We start from the raw sequence: 20,424 nt of genomic DNA on the forward strand, positions 1-20,424 counted from the left end.
ATCACATTTGAAGTCATTTTGAGGGGTCTATATGATAGAAAATAATGAAGTGTGACACCATTCTAAAAACCACACCCCTCAAGGTTCTCAAAACCACATTCAAGAAGTTTATTAACCCTTTACGTGCTTCACAGGAACTGAAACAATGTGGAAGGAAAAAATGAACATTTAACTTTTTTTTGCAAACATCTTAATTCAGAACCATTTTTTTTATTTTCACAAGTGTAAAAACAGAAATGTAACCATAAATTTTGTTATGCAATTTATCCTGAATACGCCAATACCCCATATGTGGGGGTAAACCACTTTTTGGGCGCACCGCAGAACTTAGAAGTGAAGGAGCGCCGTTTTACTTTTTCAATGTAGAATTGGCTGGAATTGAGATTGGACGCCATGTCGCGTTTGGAGAGCCTCTGATGTGCCTAAACAGTGGAAACCCCCCCACAAGTGACCCCATTTTGGAAACTAGACCCCTTAAGGAACTTATCTAGATGTGTGGTGAGCACTTTGAACCCCCATGTGCTTCACAGAAGTTTATAATGCAGAGTCGTGAAAATAAAAAATATTTTTTTTTTCCACAAAAAAGATATTGTAGCCCCCAAGTTTTTATTTTCACAAGGGTAACAGGAGAAATTGGACTGCAATAGTTGTTGTCCAATTTATCCTGAGTACGCTGATGCGCCATATGTGGGGGTAAACCACTGTTTGGGCGCACGGCAGAGCTCAGGAGGGAGGGAGCACCATTTGACTTTTTGAGCGCAAAATTGGCTGTCGTGTTTGGAGACCCCCTGATGTACCTAAACAATGGAAACCCCCCAATTCTAGCTCCAACCCTAACCCCAACACACCCCTAACCCTAATCCCAACCTGATCCATAATCCTAATCACTAACCCTAACCATAATCACAACCCTTACCCCAAAACAACCCTAATGTCAACCCTAACCATAACCCTAATCAAAACCCTAAATCCAACACACCCCTAATCCTAATCTCAACCCTAACCTCAAACCTAACCCTAATCCCAATACACCCCTAATCACAACCCTAACCTTAACCCTAATCCCAAACCTAACCCTAATCCCAAGCGTAACCCTAATGCCAACCCTAACCCTAATACCAACCCTAATCCAAACCCTAACCCTAATCCCAGCTCTAACCCTAACTTTAGCCCCAACCCTAGCCCTAACTTTAGCCCCAACCCTAACCCTAAGGCTACTTTCACACTTGCGTCGTTTGGCATTCCGTCGCAATCCGTCGTTTTGGACAAGAAACGGATCCTGCAAATGTGCCCGCAGGATGCGTTTTTTGCCCATAGACTTGTATTGCCGACGGATCGTGACGGATGGCCACACGTCGCGTCCGTCGTGCACTGGATCAGTTGTGTTTTGGCGGACCGTCGGCACAAAAAACGTTCAATGAAACGTTTTTTTTGTACGTCGCATCCGCCATTTCTGACCGCGCATGCGTGGCCGTAACTCCGCCCCCTCCTCCCCAGGACATAGATTGGGCAGCGGATGCGTTGAAAAACTACAGCTGCTGCCCACGTTGTGCACAATTTTCACGTGCGTCGGTATGTCGGGCCGACGCATTGCGACGGCCCCGTACCGACGTAAGTGTGAAAGAAGCCTAACCCTAAATTTAGCCCCAACCCTAACCCTAAATTTAGCCCCAACCCTAACCCTAAATTTAGCCCCAACCCTAGCCCTAACCCTACCCCTAACCCTAATTTTAGCCCCAACTGCTGTTCTCCTGCCGGCCGGCAGATGGAGACAGATGGCGGGCGCACTGCGCATGCGCCCGCCAATTTCTTCTGCCGGCGGCCAGGAGGAGCAGCAAGAGGATCCAGGGACACAGGTGAGTATTGTAGGGTCCCCGAATCCCCCTATTTCTCTGTCCTCTGATGTGCGATCACATCAGAGGACAGAGAATTACTTTACTTTTTTTTTTTTTTGCGGTCGCCGGTAAACAGTTAATTACCGGCGATCGCAAAACAGGGGTCGGTAAAACCGACCCCGATCATGCTCTTTGGGGTCTCGGCTACCCCCGGCAGCCGAGACCCCAAAGATTCTCCCGGTGCAGGCCGGCGGGCGCACTGCGCCCGCCATTTTGAAGATGGCAGCGCCCACCGGGAGACACGAGGAGCATCGGGGGAGATAGGTGAGTATTGGGGGGCCACCTGGGACCCCTTTTCTCTGTCCTCCGATGTGCGATCACATCGGAGGACAGAGAAATTAAAAAGAGATCGCGTTTTTTTTTTTTTGCGATCGCCGGTAAACGGCTAATTACCGGCGATCGCAAATGCGGGGTGGGTTAAAAACCCCCGAATCATGTTCTCTGGGGTCTCGGCTACCCCCGGCAGCCGAGATCCCGGAGAAAAATCGGCCTCTGGGGGGCGCTATTCACTTTTTCCACAGCGCCGTTAATTAACGGCGCTGTGGTTTAAGTACCCTTAGCGGCCGCCGTTAAAAGGCGTATCGGCGGTCGCTAAGGGGTTAATAATGCTCCCCCTTTCCCTCTCATACAGGTGCTTCTCACAAAATTAGAATATCAAAAAGTTAATTTATTTCTTCAATACAAAAAGAAAAACTCATTATATAGTCATTACAAACATTGATCTATTTCAAGTGTTTATTTCTGTTAATGTTGATGATTATGGCTTACAGCCAATGAAACCCCAGAAGTCATTATCTCAGTAAATTAGAATAAATAACAAAAATTGTGGTAGAAAAAGGTGCCCAAGCAACCGGGATAACTACAGTCTTGAAAGGATTGTTAAGAAAAGGGTCCTCCCTCCTTATGTACTCGTGTGCCTTGTTATCTGCTCATGTTTAATGTATTTGTCTATATTTGCCCCGTATTCACATGTAAAGCGCCATGGAATAAATGGCGCTATAAAAATGTATAATAATAATAATAATAAAAAGGCCATTCAAAAATTTGGAGGCGATTCACAAGGAGTGGACAGCTGCTGGAGTTATTGCTTCAGTGTCGCATTCCTTGTGTCAAGCCACTCATGACCAATAGACAACGCCAGAAGTGTCTTACCTGGGCCACGGGGAAAAAGAACTGGACTGTTACTCAGTGGTCCAAGGTGTTGTTTTCAGATGAAAGTTTTGAATTTCATTTTGAAATCGGAGTCTGGATTACGAGTGGAGAGGCACACAATCCAATCTGCTTGATGTCTAATGTGAACTTTCCACAATCAGTGATGGTTTGGGGAGCCATGTTATCTGCTGGTGAAGGTCCACTGTGTTTTATCAAGACCAAAGTCAGCGCAGCCGTCTACCAGGAAATTTAAGATCACTTCATGCTTCCCTCTGCCGACAAGCTTTTTGGAGATGGAAATTTTATTCTCCAGCAGGACTTGGCACCTGTCCACACTGCCAGAAGTACCAATACCCGGTTGAAAAACAACAGTATCACTGTGCTTGTTTGGCCAGCAAACTCATCTGCCTTTAACCCCTTAGAGAATCTATGGGGTATTGTCAAGAGGAAGATTAGAGACACCAGACCCAACAATGCAGACAAGCTGAAGGCTGCTATCAAAGCAACCTGGGCTTCCATAACACCTCAGTAGTGCCACAGACTGATCGCCTTCATACCATGCCACATTGATGTAGTAATTGATGGAAGAGGAGTCACGACCAAGTATTGAGTGCATTCACTGTACATTTCAGTAGGCCAACATTTCAGATTTTAAAATCATTTTTCAAGGTGGTGTTATAAAGTATTCTAATTTACGGTACTGAGATAACGACTTTTGGGTTTTCATTGGCTGTAAGCCATAATCATCAACATTAAATAAACGCTTCAATTAGATCACTGATTGTAATGACTCTATATAAGTTTCACTTTTTGTATTGAAGAACTGAAATATATTCACTTTTTGATGATAATCTAATTTTGTGACAAGCACCTGTAATTACTCTTTACCTCCTTATAATAATAATATCCCCTGTGCTTTCTTATAATAACTCCTTTCTTCCCCTAAAAATGATAACGATTCCCCCATTGTGCCTCCTTATAGTAACGACTTTCAGTGCCTCTGTATTGTAATAAGGTTCCAGAGCAAGGGCAATTATGAAAATAAATGGCGCCCCATGGAAAAAGCCCTATCTCATTAGCATCAAAGAGCAGCATATCTCCCAACTTTTCAAGAAATGGAGAAGGAAATGTATTGCAGCAGAGACCTTTATTTTGTCCCTACTGAAGCCCGTAAGTGGTCTCACTCACTATGATACCCCTTTCATGAGCCGCACAGTGTATTATGCCCCCACAAAGTATGATGCCCCACAGCACCCCACACAGTAAGATTGTCATTACAGCCTCCTATACAGTATGGTATCCGCCACAGCCCCCAATATACAGTATGAGAGGCACCACAGACCCCCACACAGTATGATGTCCACCACAGGCCCCTATAAAGTGTGATGTCCACCAAAACCCCCCATACAATATGACCCCCATAACCATCCCATACAATGTGATGGTCATCACAGCACGAACATAGTATAACATACCCCATAGACCTCCACACAGTATAATGTCCAACACAGCCACCCCACACAGTAATATTGTCCCCGTACAGCCACCCCACACAGTACGATAGATCCATCCTACACTATGAAGATCGCCCACGGCCCCATATATAGTATCATGGTCCCTCCAACAACCCCCTATACAATATGATGGTCCCCTAACACCCATATATAGTATGATGGTCCATCCCATAGCTCCTTAAATATTATAAAGGTACACCTCACAGCCCCTATATAGTTTGATGGTACCAACACCCCCCCCTATAGTATGACGGATCACCTCACAGTCACCCATATAGTATGATGGCCCCTCCAACAGCTCCCTATGTAGTATGATGGTCCACACTATATAGTATGGTGGTCCACCCCACAGCCCCTTACAGTGCCTACAAGTAGTATTCAACCCCCTGCAGATTTAGCAGGTTTACACATTTGGAATTAATTTGGCATTGTGACATTTGGACTGTAGATCAGCCTGGAAGTGTGAAATGCACTGCAGCAAAAAAGAATGTTATTTCTTTGTTTATTTTTTTTTTAAATTGTGAAAAGTCTTTTCAGAGGGTCATTTATTATTCAACCCCTCAACCCACCAGAATTCTGTTTGGTTCCCCTAAAGTATTAAGAAGTAGTTCAGGCACAAAGAACAATGAGCTTCACATGTTTGGATTAATTATCTCTTTTTCCAGCCTTTTCTGACTATTTAAGACCCTTCCCAAACTTGTGAACAGCACTCATACATGGTCAACATGGGAAAGACAAAGGAGCATTCCAAGGCCATCAGAGACAAGATCGTGGAGGGTCACAAGGCTGGCAAGGGGTACAAAACCCTTTCCAAGGAGTTGGGCCTACCTGTCTCCACTGTTGGGAGCATCATCCGGAAGTGGAAGGCTTATGGAACTACTGTTAGCCTTCCACGGCCTGGACAGCCTTTGAAAGTTTCCTCCCGTGCCGAGGCCAGGCTTGTCCGAAGAGTCAAGGCTAACCCAAGGACAACAAGGAAGGAGCTCCGGGAAGATCTCATGGCAGTGGGGACATTGGTTTCAGTCAATACCATAAGTAACGTACTCCACCGCAATAGTCTCCGTTCCAGACGAGCCCGTAAGGTACCTTTACTTTCAAAGCGTCATGTCAAGGCTCATCTACAGTTTGCTCATGATCACTTGGAGGACTCTGAGACTGACTGGTTCAAGGTTCTCTGGTCTGATGAGACCAAGATCGAGATCTTTGGTGCCAACCACTCACGTGACGTTTGGAGACTGGGTGGCACTGCATACGACCCCAAGAATACCATCCCTACAGTCAAGCATGGTGGTGGCAGCATCATGCTGTGGGGCTGTTTCTCAGCCAAGGGGCCTGGCCATCTGGTCCGCATCCATGGGAAGATGGATAGCACGGCCTACCTGGAGATTTTGGCCAAGAACCTCCGCTCCTCCATCAAGGATCTTAAGATGGGTCGTCATTTCATCTTCCAACAAGACAACGACCCAAAGCACACAGCCAAGAAAACCAAGGCCTGGTTCAAGAGGCAAAAAATCAAGGTGTTGCAGTGGCCTAGTCAGTCTCCTGACCTTAACCCAATTGAAAACTTGTGGAAGGAGCTCAAGATTAAAGTCCACATGAGACACCCAAAGAACCTAGATAACTTGGAGAAGATCTGCATGGAGGAGTGGGCCAAGATAACTCCAGAGACCTGTGCCGGCCTGATCAGGTCTTATAAAAGACGATTATTAGCTGTAATTGCAAACAAAGGTTATTCCACAAAATATTAAACCTAGGGGTTGAATAGTAATTGACCCTCACTTTTATGTTTAAAATTTATAAAAATTTAACTGAGCAACAAAACTTTTTGGTTTGTAAGATTTATGCATCTGTTAATAAATCCTGCTCTTGTTTGAAGTTTGAAGGCTCTAACTTATTTGCATCTTATTAAACCTGCTAAATCTGCAGGGGGTTGAATACTACTTGTAGGCACTGTATATACTATGATGGTCAAGCTCATAGTGCCTTATATAGTTTGATGGTAGCCCACAGCCCCACAAAATAAAAATCCATATACTCACCAAATCCCGACTCCTCATACTCTGCAGCGCCTGTCCCCTCTTCTATCCATTCTCGCAGTGGATGCTGGCGGTGCGATGCAGTGATGTCATTGCACTGCTGACGTCCCCTACTTGGTGCTGGTCTCCAGCAGGCCGCAGACAGAATGAATGCCCGCGGCCTACTGGGGCTAATGACATAGCCAGCGACTTTGTGCTCCATCACAGCTGTTAACAGTATGGGTGTCTTGAGGAATCAGATTATGTCAACAAAGTATCAGACAAGGCAGCCCATGACCAGACAGGCCCTTCTGGGATTTACCAGATGGCCAGTCTAGCCTTATGCACTATGCATGATCTAACTTGCTAGAGCCTGTTGTCCCAGATGTTGTCATGATGACATCAGGTCAACATGACAACAAACGGGTTCCCGCGATAACGTTGCGGGGGCGCCGATCGGAGGGCAGAGGGGGCTTCCTCCCTCTACCTTCTAAATGCTGCGATCAATATTGATTGCAGCATATAGCTGGTTAAACTGCTGGGAGCAGTGTAGGTACCGCTCGTGGCAGTGAGTGCTGGGTGTCAGCTTGATGATCATATTAGTAGAAGACCTGGCGGCGATCACGTGCGCACAGTTGCAGTGCACGGAAAATTACCTGGACATACTCCGTATGACCAAGGTCGAGAAGCACTTCCCAATCATGACGTACTGAATATGTCCAAGGTCAAGAAGGATTTAAAACCTTCATGTCACCTTAATCCCAGTAAATAACATATTAAAAATCACATTAGACCAATGTAAACCTAGTGATAGCTAGGCCACCGCCCACCACCTCATTCACAATACAGCTAATGTAATATAAAGTACATTTTCATCTAGCAAATCCTTCTTATGGGAGCCCATCCTAAAGCTGTTGGCTCAGCTGAAGACCTTAAGAAAAGCATTGCTCCCAACTGGGACTGCAGCCCATAATGGTAGGATGAGGTTAACATTTAAGGCTGAAGAAGTATGGGAAATAGGGCATGCAATTTTTGTGCAAATCACACTGAGGGCATGTCAATGTATTTGGAAAAAAAATTCCGTGTTAAAAGGATTGTAAGGTGACAACATATTGATGGCCTATCCAAAGGATAGGTCATCAACATCAGATCGGTGGTGGTCCAATACCAGGCATTCCCACTGATCAGATGTCATTTGCTCTGCCTGCAGCCAGGTGAAACTACAATGCTAAGTTAATGTGTAGTGGCCACTACCCAGTACTGACGATCAGCTCATATTCTTCTGAACAGGAGCAGTTCTGCAGTACTCACCAGGGACCACTATGCAATAAATGGAAATGCACTTTGCAGCTCTACTCAAAATGTCTCCATCAAGCCCCCTTTAAAGCATATAACAGTTGAATAGTAGGGGCAATGTGTGTTGGTCCCTCACAGATTCTGAAACTGAAGACCTGTCCTACAGATAGAACATCAATACGTCACGACTGGACAACCCTTTTAAGTCATTGCAGCCTCTGAAAAAAAGAATGAACTTATTAAAAGAAACATTTCAGTAGAAATAAAAACAATCAATGAAATGTAGAAAAAGGCCATAACTTTAATTACTACTGTGGAGGAATATTTATCATACAAAGTTTCCATGGAGAAGAACTGTAGATCTTCATGAATCTGCTTTCTTCTCTTCACTTATGCCGGCTGAGATTTTCAGATCCTGGAGATGTTTATCCAGATCATCTACCTTAATGTCCTCTAAACTCTCCAGAAATTTGCTGCCAGCACAGAGCTTCCCAGTTAAAGGGTCGACCACTCTGCCCACTTTAAAAACGATTTCAGACAGTTCATGAGTGACGTGCTTGCTTCTTCTTTCGGGTAAAGCTTTCAGCAGCACAATGTCGCCTACCGTGCACTGCTGCTCTGCATCGTGGGCAAAGTAAGTCTTCCTCTTGTTGTAATACTATGATAAAGGAAAAAACATTTATTTACTGCTGTATGTGCACTAATAGAATTCACATGGCTAAGCATAAATTGTTTTTTTGCTTCTTTTTTTTTTAAGTGACACAAAGGCATGGTAGACTACGCTATTGTGTCTTGCAAAATACACTGACATCGAGGGAAAGGTTGTCAAATGGAGCCAAGTTTTTCACTTTTCAAATGCATTCTGCATTTGAATAGACATGTTATAGATGTAACCTTCTGATTGAAAGCTCAGCACAACTGTGACCGTACCCAAAGGAGAAAGAATCCAAAAGCTGCACTCACCTTTAGTAAGTAGGAATCCAACACCATCCTTGTCACACGTACTTTAGCTGTTTTTCTCATCTTCGTCCCTATTACTTTTCCTACAATCCATTTGGCATGAACAGTGGTGCGGACGACTGACATGGTGATAACTGAGTACACCTGAACCAAGAGACATTTCATGTTAACTCATCACTGACATGGTGATAACTGAGTACACCTGAACCAAGAGACATTTCATGTTAACTCATCACTGACATGGTGATAACTGAGTACACCTGAACCAAGAGACATTTCACAGTGAATTACACATTTCAAGCTCACTATTAATCACCGACATGGCTGTTATGGCATTTACAATAAAAGAGGTTCCTGGAAAGGAAAGGTTCACATTAACACAGTGCTCTCCACTTTGTTTTTTTTTTAAAGAATACCAAAAAATTGTATTCTGACAGAAACCCTGACAGAGCCGTTTACTTGAATAAAGCTGATGGCATCACTGTGGAACCTGTATAGCCGCTGTCCTGGCAGGATTTGTGGCTTATCACTTTTAGGGTATGTGCACATGTTCAGGATTTCTAGCAGAAATTTCCTGACAAAAAAACGGACATTTCTGCCAGAAATCTGCATGCGTTTTTTTTTGCGTTTTTTCCAAATGCGTAGACCAGCGGGAAAAACGCGAAAAATCCGCAAAATGAATTAACATGCTGGTTTTTTTTTTACCGCGATGCGCTTTTTTTGCGGAAAAAAATGCATCATGTGCACAAAAATTGCAGAATGCGTTCTAAATGATAGGACGCATATGTATGCATTTTTTATAGCGTTTTTATCGCGAAAAAACCTGAACGTGTGCACATAGCCTTAGTGCTCACTCAGACTGGGGTATAGCCAGCGTATAACTCAGACGAGTGATATCCGAAGTTTCTTTGGATAGCACTCGCTCCAATGTTATACTATGGAGCGGTGCAGACTAGCGTTTATTTTCTCATGCCAAGTCGGCATGAGAAAAAAAATCACTGAATGCTTCAACTGGCAGCGTATATTCAACTGCACACACCCATACAAGTTTGAATGCGTGCAAAACATTGGACTGCACTCTGATGTCATGCAAGTGCAGTGTGATTCTTGCGGATGCCAGCAATGGAGGAGGTGGAGAAATCACTTTATCCAACTCCTCCGGACCTGTGCTGTGATTCTTTTATGAAAGAGGATCGGAGCACAGACCGCTGACACTTGGATCACACTCGCAGAAGACCTGGAGCCGAGAGTCATTCGCATCTCGCACCAGATGCCATATGCATGTGTGACCCCAGATTTATGCATGTCTGAAAAAGAGGAATACTGCAAAGACTGCCAGATTCTTTCAAGTGAAGGCTCCATAAAGACTTGGTCAAGGATCACAGTGGAATAGTTTCTTCAGGATTACAACAGAAACCCTGAAATAGTATAGCTTGGTAGCAAACACTGTATAAGTGTGAACGGAGCCTAACTATCATGCTTCAAGCTACACATAGAAAAAAAAAAAAAAGATTTGTGAGGGTGCGAAAACCCCCATTGATGCTGGAAACAACATGTCCACCATCAGTAACACTAGGATCAGTTATAACTCTGATCTCTCAAACAAAAAAGGCAGCACTCTGTAACGCCATAGCTTGCAAATAGTGTTGAGCATTCCGATACTGCAAATATCGGGTATCGGGGGTCTTTGTGTCTATGTGCAGGCATCATCCGATGGGACTACAAGTCCCATCGGGCTATGCCTGCTACAATGACAGTGATTGACACATTAGCCAATGATGGGACAGTAGTAGTCCCATCATCCGGCTAATGTGTTGAATGTAAAAAAAAAAAAAAAAAAAAAAAAAACATACATACATACTACATACATACATCATACTACATACAAGTATTTTAATACTTTTAATTTAACCATACTTCAGCGCCTGCAAAAAACAAAGTAATAAACCGTATACTCCCTTTTTGCCGTAGTCCAATTAATAATGAGTGTCCCACGACGATCTCCCCTATAGAACAGTGACATCGGGTGATGTCACTGCTCTATAGGACCCTCAGTGACACACTGACAGGAGACAATGGCTCCTGCAGTGCATCACTGAGAGGTTACTATAGTTCGAAGTCTCACTTTATGGCAAAAGCTGCGTGGGAACTTTCTCACACAGCAATGCCAAAAGTGAGACTAGGGACTATTTTTTTACAGTGGCGGAGGAATACAGTGACAGATGACACTGACTTCGGGGCACAAAGTGACAAGTGATGGTGTGTATGTACTCTATGTTATATGTACTGTATGTCTATATGTATGTATTGTATGTAATGTATGAATGTATTGTATGTAGTATGTATGTAGTCTGTTGTATGTTGTAAGAAGTTTCTCGTTTCCAGGACCTAACAATGCCAACCCTCTCTAAGAATAAAGTCTTCATCTTTATGGGAACATAATATGAGTCCTCTCTTAGACTAAAATCTATCTCTCTGTGGAGGGGTAGTGGTCCTGCTATGATTAAAAACACCTGTGGCTAAAAGGCGGAGTGCTCAGTCAGAAGGCTAATGAATATTTTAAAAAACTGACCGTCACATCCAAACATAAACTAAGTGTGAACAGGTGCTAACCTCCACAGAAAAATAAGATCAAAAGTGGTGCACTCTTCAAATGATGTGGTGCTCGAAGGAAACAGTAATATATGAAAAAGGTAACCTTCGGCACTCAACAAGTCCACACAAAATTAACTCTCAGTAGAGAAAGTGATTTATTCATAATCAGCCAGCAAGAAGACAGACATCAAAATTCCAACGTTTCGGCATACAATGCCTTTATCAAGGTCGTCTGTAAATGCTAAGCGTGCTATATGTAGAGTAAATGATACAGTGGGGCAAAAAAGTATTTAGTCAGTCAACAATAGTGCAAGTTCCACCACTTAAACAGATGAGAGGCGTCTGTAATTTACATCATAGGTAGACCTCAACTATGGGAGACAAACTGAGAAAAAAAAATCCTGAAAATCACATTGTCTGTTTTTTTAACATTTTATTTGCATATTATGGTGGAAAATAAGTATTTGGTCAGAAACAAAATTTCATCTCAATACTTTGTAATATATCCTTTGTTGGCAATGACAGAGGTCAAACGTTTTCTGTAAGTCTTCACAAGGTTGCCACACACTGTTGTTGGTATGTTGGCCCATTCCTCCATGCAGATCTCCTCTAGAGCAGTGATGTTTTTGGCTTTTCGCTTGGCAACACGGACTTTCAACTCCCTCCAAAGGTTTTCTATAGGGTTGAGATCTGGAGACTGGCTAGGCCACTCCAGGACCTTGAAATGCTTCTTACGAAGCCACTCCTTCGTTGCCCTGGCAGCGTGCTTTGGATCATTGTCATGTTGAAAGACCCAGCCACGTTTCATCTTCAATGCCCTTGCTGATGGAAGGAGGTTTGCACTCAAAATCTCACGATACATGGCCCCATTCATTCTTTCATGTACCCGGATCAGTCGTCCTGGCCCCTTTGCAGAGAAACAGCCCCAAAGCATGATGTTTCCACCACCATGCTTTATAGTAGGTATGGTGTTTGATGGATGCAACTCAGTATTCTTTTTCCTCCAAACACGACAAGTTGTGTTTCTACCAAACAGTTCCAGTTTGGTTTCATCAGACCATAGGACATTCTCCCAAAACTCCTCTGGATCATCCAAATGCTCTCTAGCAAACTTCAGACGGGCCCGGACATGTACTGGCTTAAGCAGTGGGACACGTCTGGCACTGCAGGATCTGAGTCCATGGTGGTGTAGTGTGTTACTTATGGTAGGCCTTGTTACATTGGTCCCAGCTCTCTGCAGTTCATTCACTAGGTCCCCCCGCTTGGTTCTGGGACTTTTGCTCACCGTTCTTGTGATCATTCTGACCCCACGGGGTGGGATTTTGCGTGGAGCCCCAGATCGAGGGAGATTATCAGTGGTCTTGTATGTCTTCCATTTTCTAATTATTGCTCCCACTGTTGATTTCTTCACTCCAAGCTGGTTGGCTATTGCAGATTCAGTCTTCCCAGCCTGGTGCAGGGCTACAATTTTGTTTCTGGTGTCTTTTGACAGCTCTTTGGTCTTCACCATAGTGGAGTTTGGAGTCAGACTGTTTGAGGGTGTGCACAGGTGTCTTTTTATACTGATAACAAGTTTAAACAGGTGCCATTACTACAGGTAATGAGTGGAGGAAAGAGGAGACTCTTAAAGAAGAAGTTACAGGTCTGTGAGAGCCAGAAATCTTGATTGTTTGTTTCTGACCAAATACTTATTTTCCACCATAATATGCAAATAAAATGTTAAAAAAACAGACAATGTGATTTTCTGAATTTTTTTTCTCAGATTGTCTCCCATAGTTGAGGTCTACTTATGATGTAAATTACAGACGCCTCTCATCTTTTTAAGTGGTGGAACTTGCACTATTGCTGACTGACTAAATACTTTTTTGCCCCACTGTAACTGTGAAAAATAGAGGAAATCCTAATATGTCGTATGCCTAAACAAAGGCAAAATGAAATGGATCCAAACCAATGCCGGATATTGAATCAGGGGGGTCCAGAAGTAAAAGACCACTTGCCTATAGTGGATGCGATGCCGGCGTGCGTCCTATGTCCATCCTGCCCAGTAGCCATAGGACGCACGCCGGCATCGCATCCACTATAGGCAAGTGGTCTTTTACTTCTGGACCCCCCTGATTCAATATCCGGCATTGGTTTGGATCCATTTCATTTTGCCTTTGTTTAGGCATATGACATATTAGGATTTCCTCTATTTTTCACAGTTATCATTTACTCTACATATAGCACGCTTAGCATTTACAGACGACCTTGATAAAGGCATTGTATGCCGAAACGTTGGAATTTTGATGTCTGTCTTCTTGCTGGCTGATTATGAATAAATCACTTTCTCTACTGAGAGTTAATTTTGTGTGGACTTGTCAACCTCCACAGAAAGATTTTAGTCTAAGAGAGGACTCGTATTAGATTCCCATTCAGATGAAGACTTTATTCTAAGAGAGGATTGGCATTGCTAGGTCCTGGAAATGAGAAAAGCCTTACCGTGGCTTCCAGGTACAAATAAATTGGCCAATCTACGTGCTAAGCTTTCTCAATTTTTCATATTTCTAGTGCAGTAATGCAATTCAATTTTCATATTTCATATTTGCATGCTATGGCGCTACAGAGTGCGGCCTTATTTGTTTGAGTGTATATGAGTTGGTGACTCTAGGTTAGCACACTTAGTCTATGTTTGGATGTGACGGTCAGTTTTTTAAAATTTGTATTCATTCCTTCTGACTGAGCACTCCGTATGTCCAAGCTCGAGAAGCACTTCCCAATCATGGGATGGTTACAATGGACACACATACTGCACAACGATGACACACGGATGGTTACAACGGACACACATACTGCACAACGATGACACACGGATGGTTACAATGGACACACATACTGCACAACGATGACACACGGATGGTTACAACGGACACACATACTGCACAACGATGACACACGGATGGTTACAACGGACACACATACTGCACAACGATGACACACGGATGGTTACAACGGACACACAGACCATACAACGATGACACACGGATGGTAACAACGGACACATAGACCGTACAACGATGGCACATAGATGGTTACAACGGACATACAGACCGTACAACGATGACACACGGATGGTTACAACGGACACACAGACCATACAACGATGACACACGGATGGTAACAACGGACACACAGACCATACAACGATGACACACGGATGGTTACAACGGACACACAGACCATATAACGATGACACATGGACCGTACAACGATGGAACACAGATGGTTACAACAGACATACAGACCGTACAACGATGACACACGGATGGTAACAACAGACACACAGACAGTACAACTGACATACAGACCGTACAACGATGACACACGGATGGTAACAACAGACACACAGACCGTACAACAGACACACAGACCGTACAACAGACACACAGACCGTACAACAGACACACAGACCGTACAACAGACACACAGACCGTACAACAGACACACAGACCGTACAACGGACACACAGACCGTACAACGGACACACAGACCGTACAACTGACATACAGACCGTACAACGATGACACATGGATGGTAACAACAGACATACAGACCGTACAACGATGACACATGGATGGTAACAACAGACATACAGTACGTACAACGGACACACATACCGTACAACGATGACACACGGATGGTTACAATGGACACACAGACCATACAACGATGACACATGGACCACACACTGATGAAACCGGCAGCATTTTTCACGTACGTGTGTAAACACAGACGTGAGACTGAGGCCTTACTGTAAAGGGTGGCCAGCGATTAGACATCACCTACCATCTGAATCCGTTACACTAATCAAATTTGAGTGCCAAGTTTATTGTATACACTAATCAAATTGAGGAAGAACTTTTTAAATGGGTATTCCCATATCAGCCATATATGATGTATACACAAGGTATGCCATAAATATCTGATAAAGGCAGGAAGCCCCCTAAGCCCCCTCTATAACAGCTTTATATGGAGCAGTGCTAGCACGTGAGGCCACCTCCACCAATTTCTGTAATAAGCTCCTGTGCTGGGTGGGAGTGGGTCCTACATCAGTATCTGGTCAGTGGAGTTTTGTTACAATGTGTCAGCCTCGTACTTTTCTGCTTTGCAGGGTACAACTACCTGTCACTGCAATCATGTCCCTACTGGGAGGCGGCCCTCAGACCGGTGTCTGTCAACACCTTCTCTGAAGCCAGAGGTTTATGACGAACCAGCCGACAGGTGCCCTGCAATATATGAAGCAGAAAAGTACAGTCCACGCTGAAATCAGGCTGACACACTGTAACGAAACCGCTCTTACTACATGTGCACACTGCAATGACATCCCGCTCCGCCTGCACTCACCTCCGGCCGCTACTTCCTGCCCGCTGTCCCTCCGACCTCTGTCGCATAGGTGACGTCAGCGACTCATTACCGCATCTATCTGGAGAGACCATGAATGCATTGTTAGCTCGCCATCTGCTGGCTATGTGGAAAATTACAGGAAAGAAAACGTGGGCTACAGAATGGTTGCTAAAATACTGGCTGTTCTGAAGGTATAGTATTGTATAAAGAAAATTATATATATATATATATATATATATATATATATATATATATATATATATATATATATATATATATATACATAAATCTGTATATATATGTGTGTTTAATGTGTATCAGCGTGTGTGTCTTTATGTGCACACACACACACACACACACACACACACACACACACACACACACACACACACACACACACACACACACACACACTTACTTCTAAACTTTCTCCTTGCTTTCAATACTTTGAAGATTTGATATTTTTACAGCAGTCCTGACCAGCTCTGCTAAAATGGAAGCCTCATGGACGGGCATGGCTAAGGCTACTTGTGTAAATGATGAATATTTCCGCCACTTCTGACTGGAGTAACATTTCTGTCAGTGGTGCCCACCAGGGTTGGGTACACCTTATGCCAGGAGTCGCAATCATTACGGCTGGCGTGCCCTACTTAATGAATCCGGCCTGTAATCCGCTGCAATATTTCAGTGTGAAACATACGTGGCTGCCATAATGGAGGCAGAGTCTGATTCATGCTGACCTGACCGTGGTTCTGGCGCCACAAATCTAATCTCAGGTTCCCTTTAAGCTCATCTGATCCTATATACAGTTAGGGCCAGAAATATTTGGACAGTGACACAAGTTTTGTTATTTTAGCTGTTTACAAAAACATGTTCAGAAATACAATTATATATATAATATGGGCTGAAAGTGCACACTCCCAGCTGCAATATGATAGTTTCCACATCCAAATCGGAGAAAGGGTTTAGGAATCATAGCTCTGTAATGCATAGCGTCCTCTTTTTCAAGGGACCAAAAGTAATTGGACAATGGACTCTAAGGGCTGCAATTAACTCTGAAGGCGTCTCCTTCGTTAACCTGTAATCAATGAAGTAGTTAAAAGGTCAGGGGTGGATTCCAGGTGTGTGGTTTTGCATTTGGAAGCTGTTGCTGTGAGCAGACAACATGCGGTCAAAGGAACTCTCAATTGAGGTGAAGCAGAACATCCTGAGGCTGAAAAAAAAGAAAAAATCCATCAGAGAGATAGCAGACATGCTTGGAGTAGCAAAATCAACAGTTGGGTACATTCTGAGAAAAAAGGAATTGACTGGTGAGCTTGGGAACTCAAAAAGGCCTGGGCGTCCACGGATGACAACAGTGGTGGATGATCGCCGCATACTTAATTTGGTGAAGAAGAACCCGTTCACAACATCAACTGAAGTCCAGAACACTCTCAGTGAAGTAGGTGTATCTGTCTCTAAGTCAACAGTAAAGAGAAGACTCCATGACAGTAAATACAAAGGGTTCACATCTAGATGCAAACCATTCATCAATACCAAAAATAGACAGGCCAGAGTTAAATTTGCAGAAAAACACCTCAAGAAGCCAGCTCAGTTCTGGAAAAGTATTCTATGGACAGATGAGACAAAGATCAACCTGTACCAGAATGATGGGAAGAAAAAAGTTTGGAGAAGAAAGGGAACGGCACATGATCCAAGGCACACCACATCCTCTGTAAAACATGGTGGAGGCAACGTGATGGCATGGGCATGCATGGCTTTCAATGGCACTGGGTCACTTGTGTTTATTGATGACATAAGAGCAGACAAGAGTAGCCGGATGAATTCTGAAGTGTACCGGGATATACTTTCAGCCCAGATTCAGCCAAATGCTGCAAAGTTGATTGGACGGCGCTTCATAGTACAGATGGACAATGACCCCAAGCATACAGCCAAAGCTACCCAGGAGTTCATGAGTGCCAAAAAGTGGAACATTCTGCAATGGCCAAGTCAATCTCCAGATCTAAACCCAATTGAGCATGCATTTCACTTGCTCAAATCCAGACTTAAGACGGAAAGACCCACAAACAAGCAAGACCTGAAGGCTGCGGCTGTAAAGGCCTGGCAAAGCATTAAGAAGGAGGAAACCCAGCGTTTGGTGAGGTCCATGGGTTCCAGACTTAAGGCAGTGATTGCCTCCAAAGGATTTGCAACAAAATATTGAAAATAAAAATATTTTGTTTGGGTTATGTTTATTTGTCCAATTACTTTTGACCTCCTAAAATGTGGAGTGTTTGTAAAGAAATGTGTACAATTCCTACATTTTCTATCAGATATTTTTGTTCAACCCTTCAAATTAAACGTTACAATCTGCACTTGAATTCTGTTGTAGAGGTTTCATTTCAAATCCAATGTGGTGGCATGCAGAGCCCAACTCGCGAAAATTGTGTCACTGTCCAAATATTTCTGGCCCTAACTGTACATTTTGTAAATTTTCGCCAAACCTCCAGTATGAATACTACAAATAATCATATTAAATAGTAATTCAAGTAGATGAGCGGGTATCTTATGAGGAAGACACAATTGTGAATTTTCATCAAAATATGAATTTGTCACATACTGCAGTAGAGAAAAGACTATTGCAGTGTTACCACAGTGCGCTAGCATTTACAGCGAACATGACAGCGGATACATGCTGCCTAAACCATCACCACATACTTGTGGTCTCATGACCGCCCGTACGCTCGTACAGATTCACAAGTGTGCAGTTACAGAGTGACTTTCATGCTAAACCTGGACAAACCTTTAAGATCAAAATATCTACATTTCTGTACCTAGAATAATATAGTCATCATTTCTAACATGAATGACAAGTCGGGGACTGACTATCCTTATGCTAATTAGGGATAGTCCAGCCACCTATCAGGGAGTGGAGCGTGCTGAGTTGTTCCCATGCAAACTAAAGATTGCCCAGCAGCCCAACCACAGACTAGGCCTGCTCGCCTTCCTCCGGGTGTCGTCCTTTCTGGATGGCATTGGTCAGACCATTGTGAGTCGCAGCTTTGCTTGGTGTAGTGCGTCCCTTTGACTGTTTGCCTAGACACTTTTTCCCGATCAGCACCATATTGGACTGGTATTGTCTGACACTGATGTGTTGACTCTTGTCTTTCCCCTCTGCCTTTGATGTACACTCCTGGTGTTTGACCTCGGACTTCTGGACTCTCCTTCCTCATGGCTTGTCTGTGAAAAGTGATGATAGCCAGCAACACAGCACCCAACAGATAACTTCTCCCATGCAGGCTTCTTCTTTTTGTTATGTTTGTTATGTAAGAATACTGTCTGCCGCTGCTTTGGAGGTCCAATTATGGGGCATAGTAGTAAGGCCTGCCACGAGGGTATTGAAGCCTCTTTAGTTATGTAGCTATAGAAGGTACTTTTGGGGTATGTGCACACAGAGTTTCTTGACACAGATTTTTCTGCCAGAAATGGGGAAATCACAAATTTAACAAAAAGCAAATACTGTATTATTGACACATTTTTTCGAATAGGGCATTTGTTTTCGCTTTCATTTTAGTTCAAAGGCTATTTGGACAAGGCAATAAGATTTGACATTTGCTTCTTTTCACATGTTAAAAATAACATCGAAAAACATAAAAAAAAACTATAGGTGTCTTTTCTCAATTAAACAAATTAGAATGTTATAGCAAGGTTTTAATCACACTAAAATCTTCTTAGGAAACTTTTTTATGGACATATCCTTCATTTAGAACAGTAGTTTGTACTATTATGGAAATACTGTGCCACCATATGGTATGGGGTACTGTGATTACTTAGCTATGTTATGGGGTATTGGGCTGGCTTTGTTATGACTTGGACTGGCAGCTCTGTGGAAATACTGCTGGAGGTACTGGGCATCTAAAATAGATACTGGAACGCATTTATCGTTTACGACAAATGTTTGAACAACTTGTGGTTGTGCAAAAATGTGATCATTTTGGCATTTCTATGTCCCTCCAGCCCAACGAACTTTTTGAAAAGTGAAGGGAATACGTGTCCAAGCACGCATGATAAACATATCATAATTTACCCGACAACAGAGTAGTGACAATATGCAACTACAATGGTGTACATTAGAACAGAAGTGCGCTCCAGTCGCTAACTGGCGTACATTTCTTGCACACCTCTTAATTAATTTAGCGCATCTTACTCCAGTGCACATTTACTCTAGACTGACACACATAATACCAGTGTTGATAAATCAGAGCCACTTGGGGCTGATTCATAAAGACTGGCATAGAGCACACTCGCGCTACACCAGTCTTGCTGGACTAAAAGGCTGTGCCTCTTCTGAATGGAGTGCATCTCCGTGTGCCTGCCAAAAATGTCACTCCAGACAGAGACGGAAGAGTATTTCTGAGGTAAAAAGCATCAGCACTTCAAATGAATTGCATGGGCAAGAGTGGCCACCCCCTTCGCAACTCCACATTGCGCGAAAATGTAGCAAATTTTCAAAGCTTTTATGTCAATTTTCTAGGGTAAAACCTTTAAAGAGTCTGCCTCACTGCGATGTCAAGACTATGCTCTTTTTATCACCATGTATAAGTATATACTGCACATCAGTTTCCACAATCAGTGATA

At 43.4% G+C, this 20,424-nt stretch overlaps 2 protein-coding genes across 4 annotated transcripts in view; one reads left to right on the plus strand and one right to left on the minus strand.

The window, feature by feature from the left end:
* Window positions 1-8,150: 8,150 nt before the first annotated feature.
* MRPS17 (mitochondrial ribosomal protein S17) lies at window positions 8,151-15,875 on the minus strand. 2 transcript variants are annotated; one of them, XM_069757415.1, is made up of 3 exons: window positions 15,808-15,875; window positions 8,836-8,976; window positions 8,151-8,530 (listed from the first exon to the last, which is right to left on the minus strand). In XM_069757415.1, exons 2-3 carry the CDS (start codon window positions 8,956-8,958, stop codon window positions 8,237-8,239), a joined length of 417 nt encoding a protein of 138 aa, XP_069613516.1. In that variant the 5' UTR covers window positions 8,959-8,976; window positions 15,808-15,875; the 3' UTR covers window positions 8,151-8,236. The 2 variants fall into 2 exon arrangements, with proteins under 2 accessions (XP_069613516.1, XP_069613517.1); XM_069757416.1 differs by lacking the exon at window positions 15,808-15,875 and adding an exon at window positions 15,586-15,689.
* A 57-nt stretch (window positions 15,876-15,932) lies between these two features.
* Window positions 15,933-20,424, plus strand: part of LOC138670244 (merlin-like) — a 121,298-nt gene continuing 116,806 nt past the window's right edge. For both annotated transcript variants that reach the window (XM_069757417.1, XM_069757418.1), the window contains exon 1: window positions 15,933-15,998. The gene's annotated coding sequence lies outside the window, so the exon portion shown is untranslated. The remainder of the gene's footprint in view (window positions 15,999-20,424) is intronic.

Source organism: Ranitomeya imitator, chromosome 3, assembly GCF_032444005.1.
Source record: "Ranitomeya imitator isolate aRanImi1 chromosome 3, aRanImi1.pri, whole genome shotgun sequence".
Classification (NCBI taxonomy): Eukaryota; Metazoa; Chordata; class Amphibia; order Anura; family Dendrobatidae; genus Ranitomeya; species Ranitomeya imitator.

Excerpts from the sequence above, each read along its gene's own strand:
- MRPS17 (XM_069757415.1), bottom strand. The coding sequence starts at position 8,958 with ATGTCAGTCGTCCGCACCACTGTTCATGCCAAATGGATTGTAGGAAAA. Across the intron at positions 8,531-8,835 it reads TGGATTCCTACTTACTAAAG|TATTACAACAAGAGGAAGAC; the intron begins GTGAGTGCAGCT and ends CCTTTATCATAG.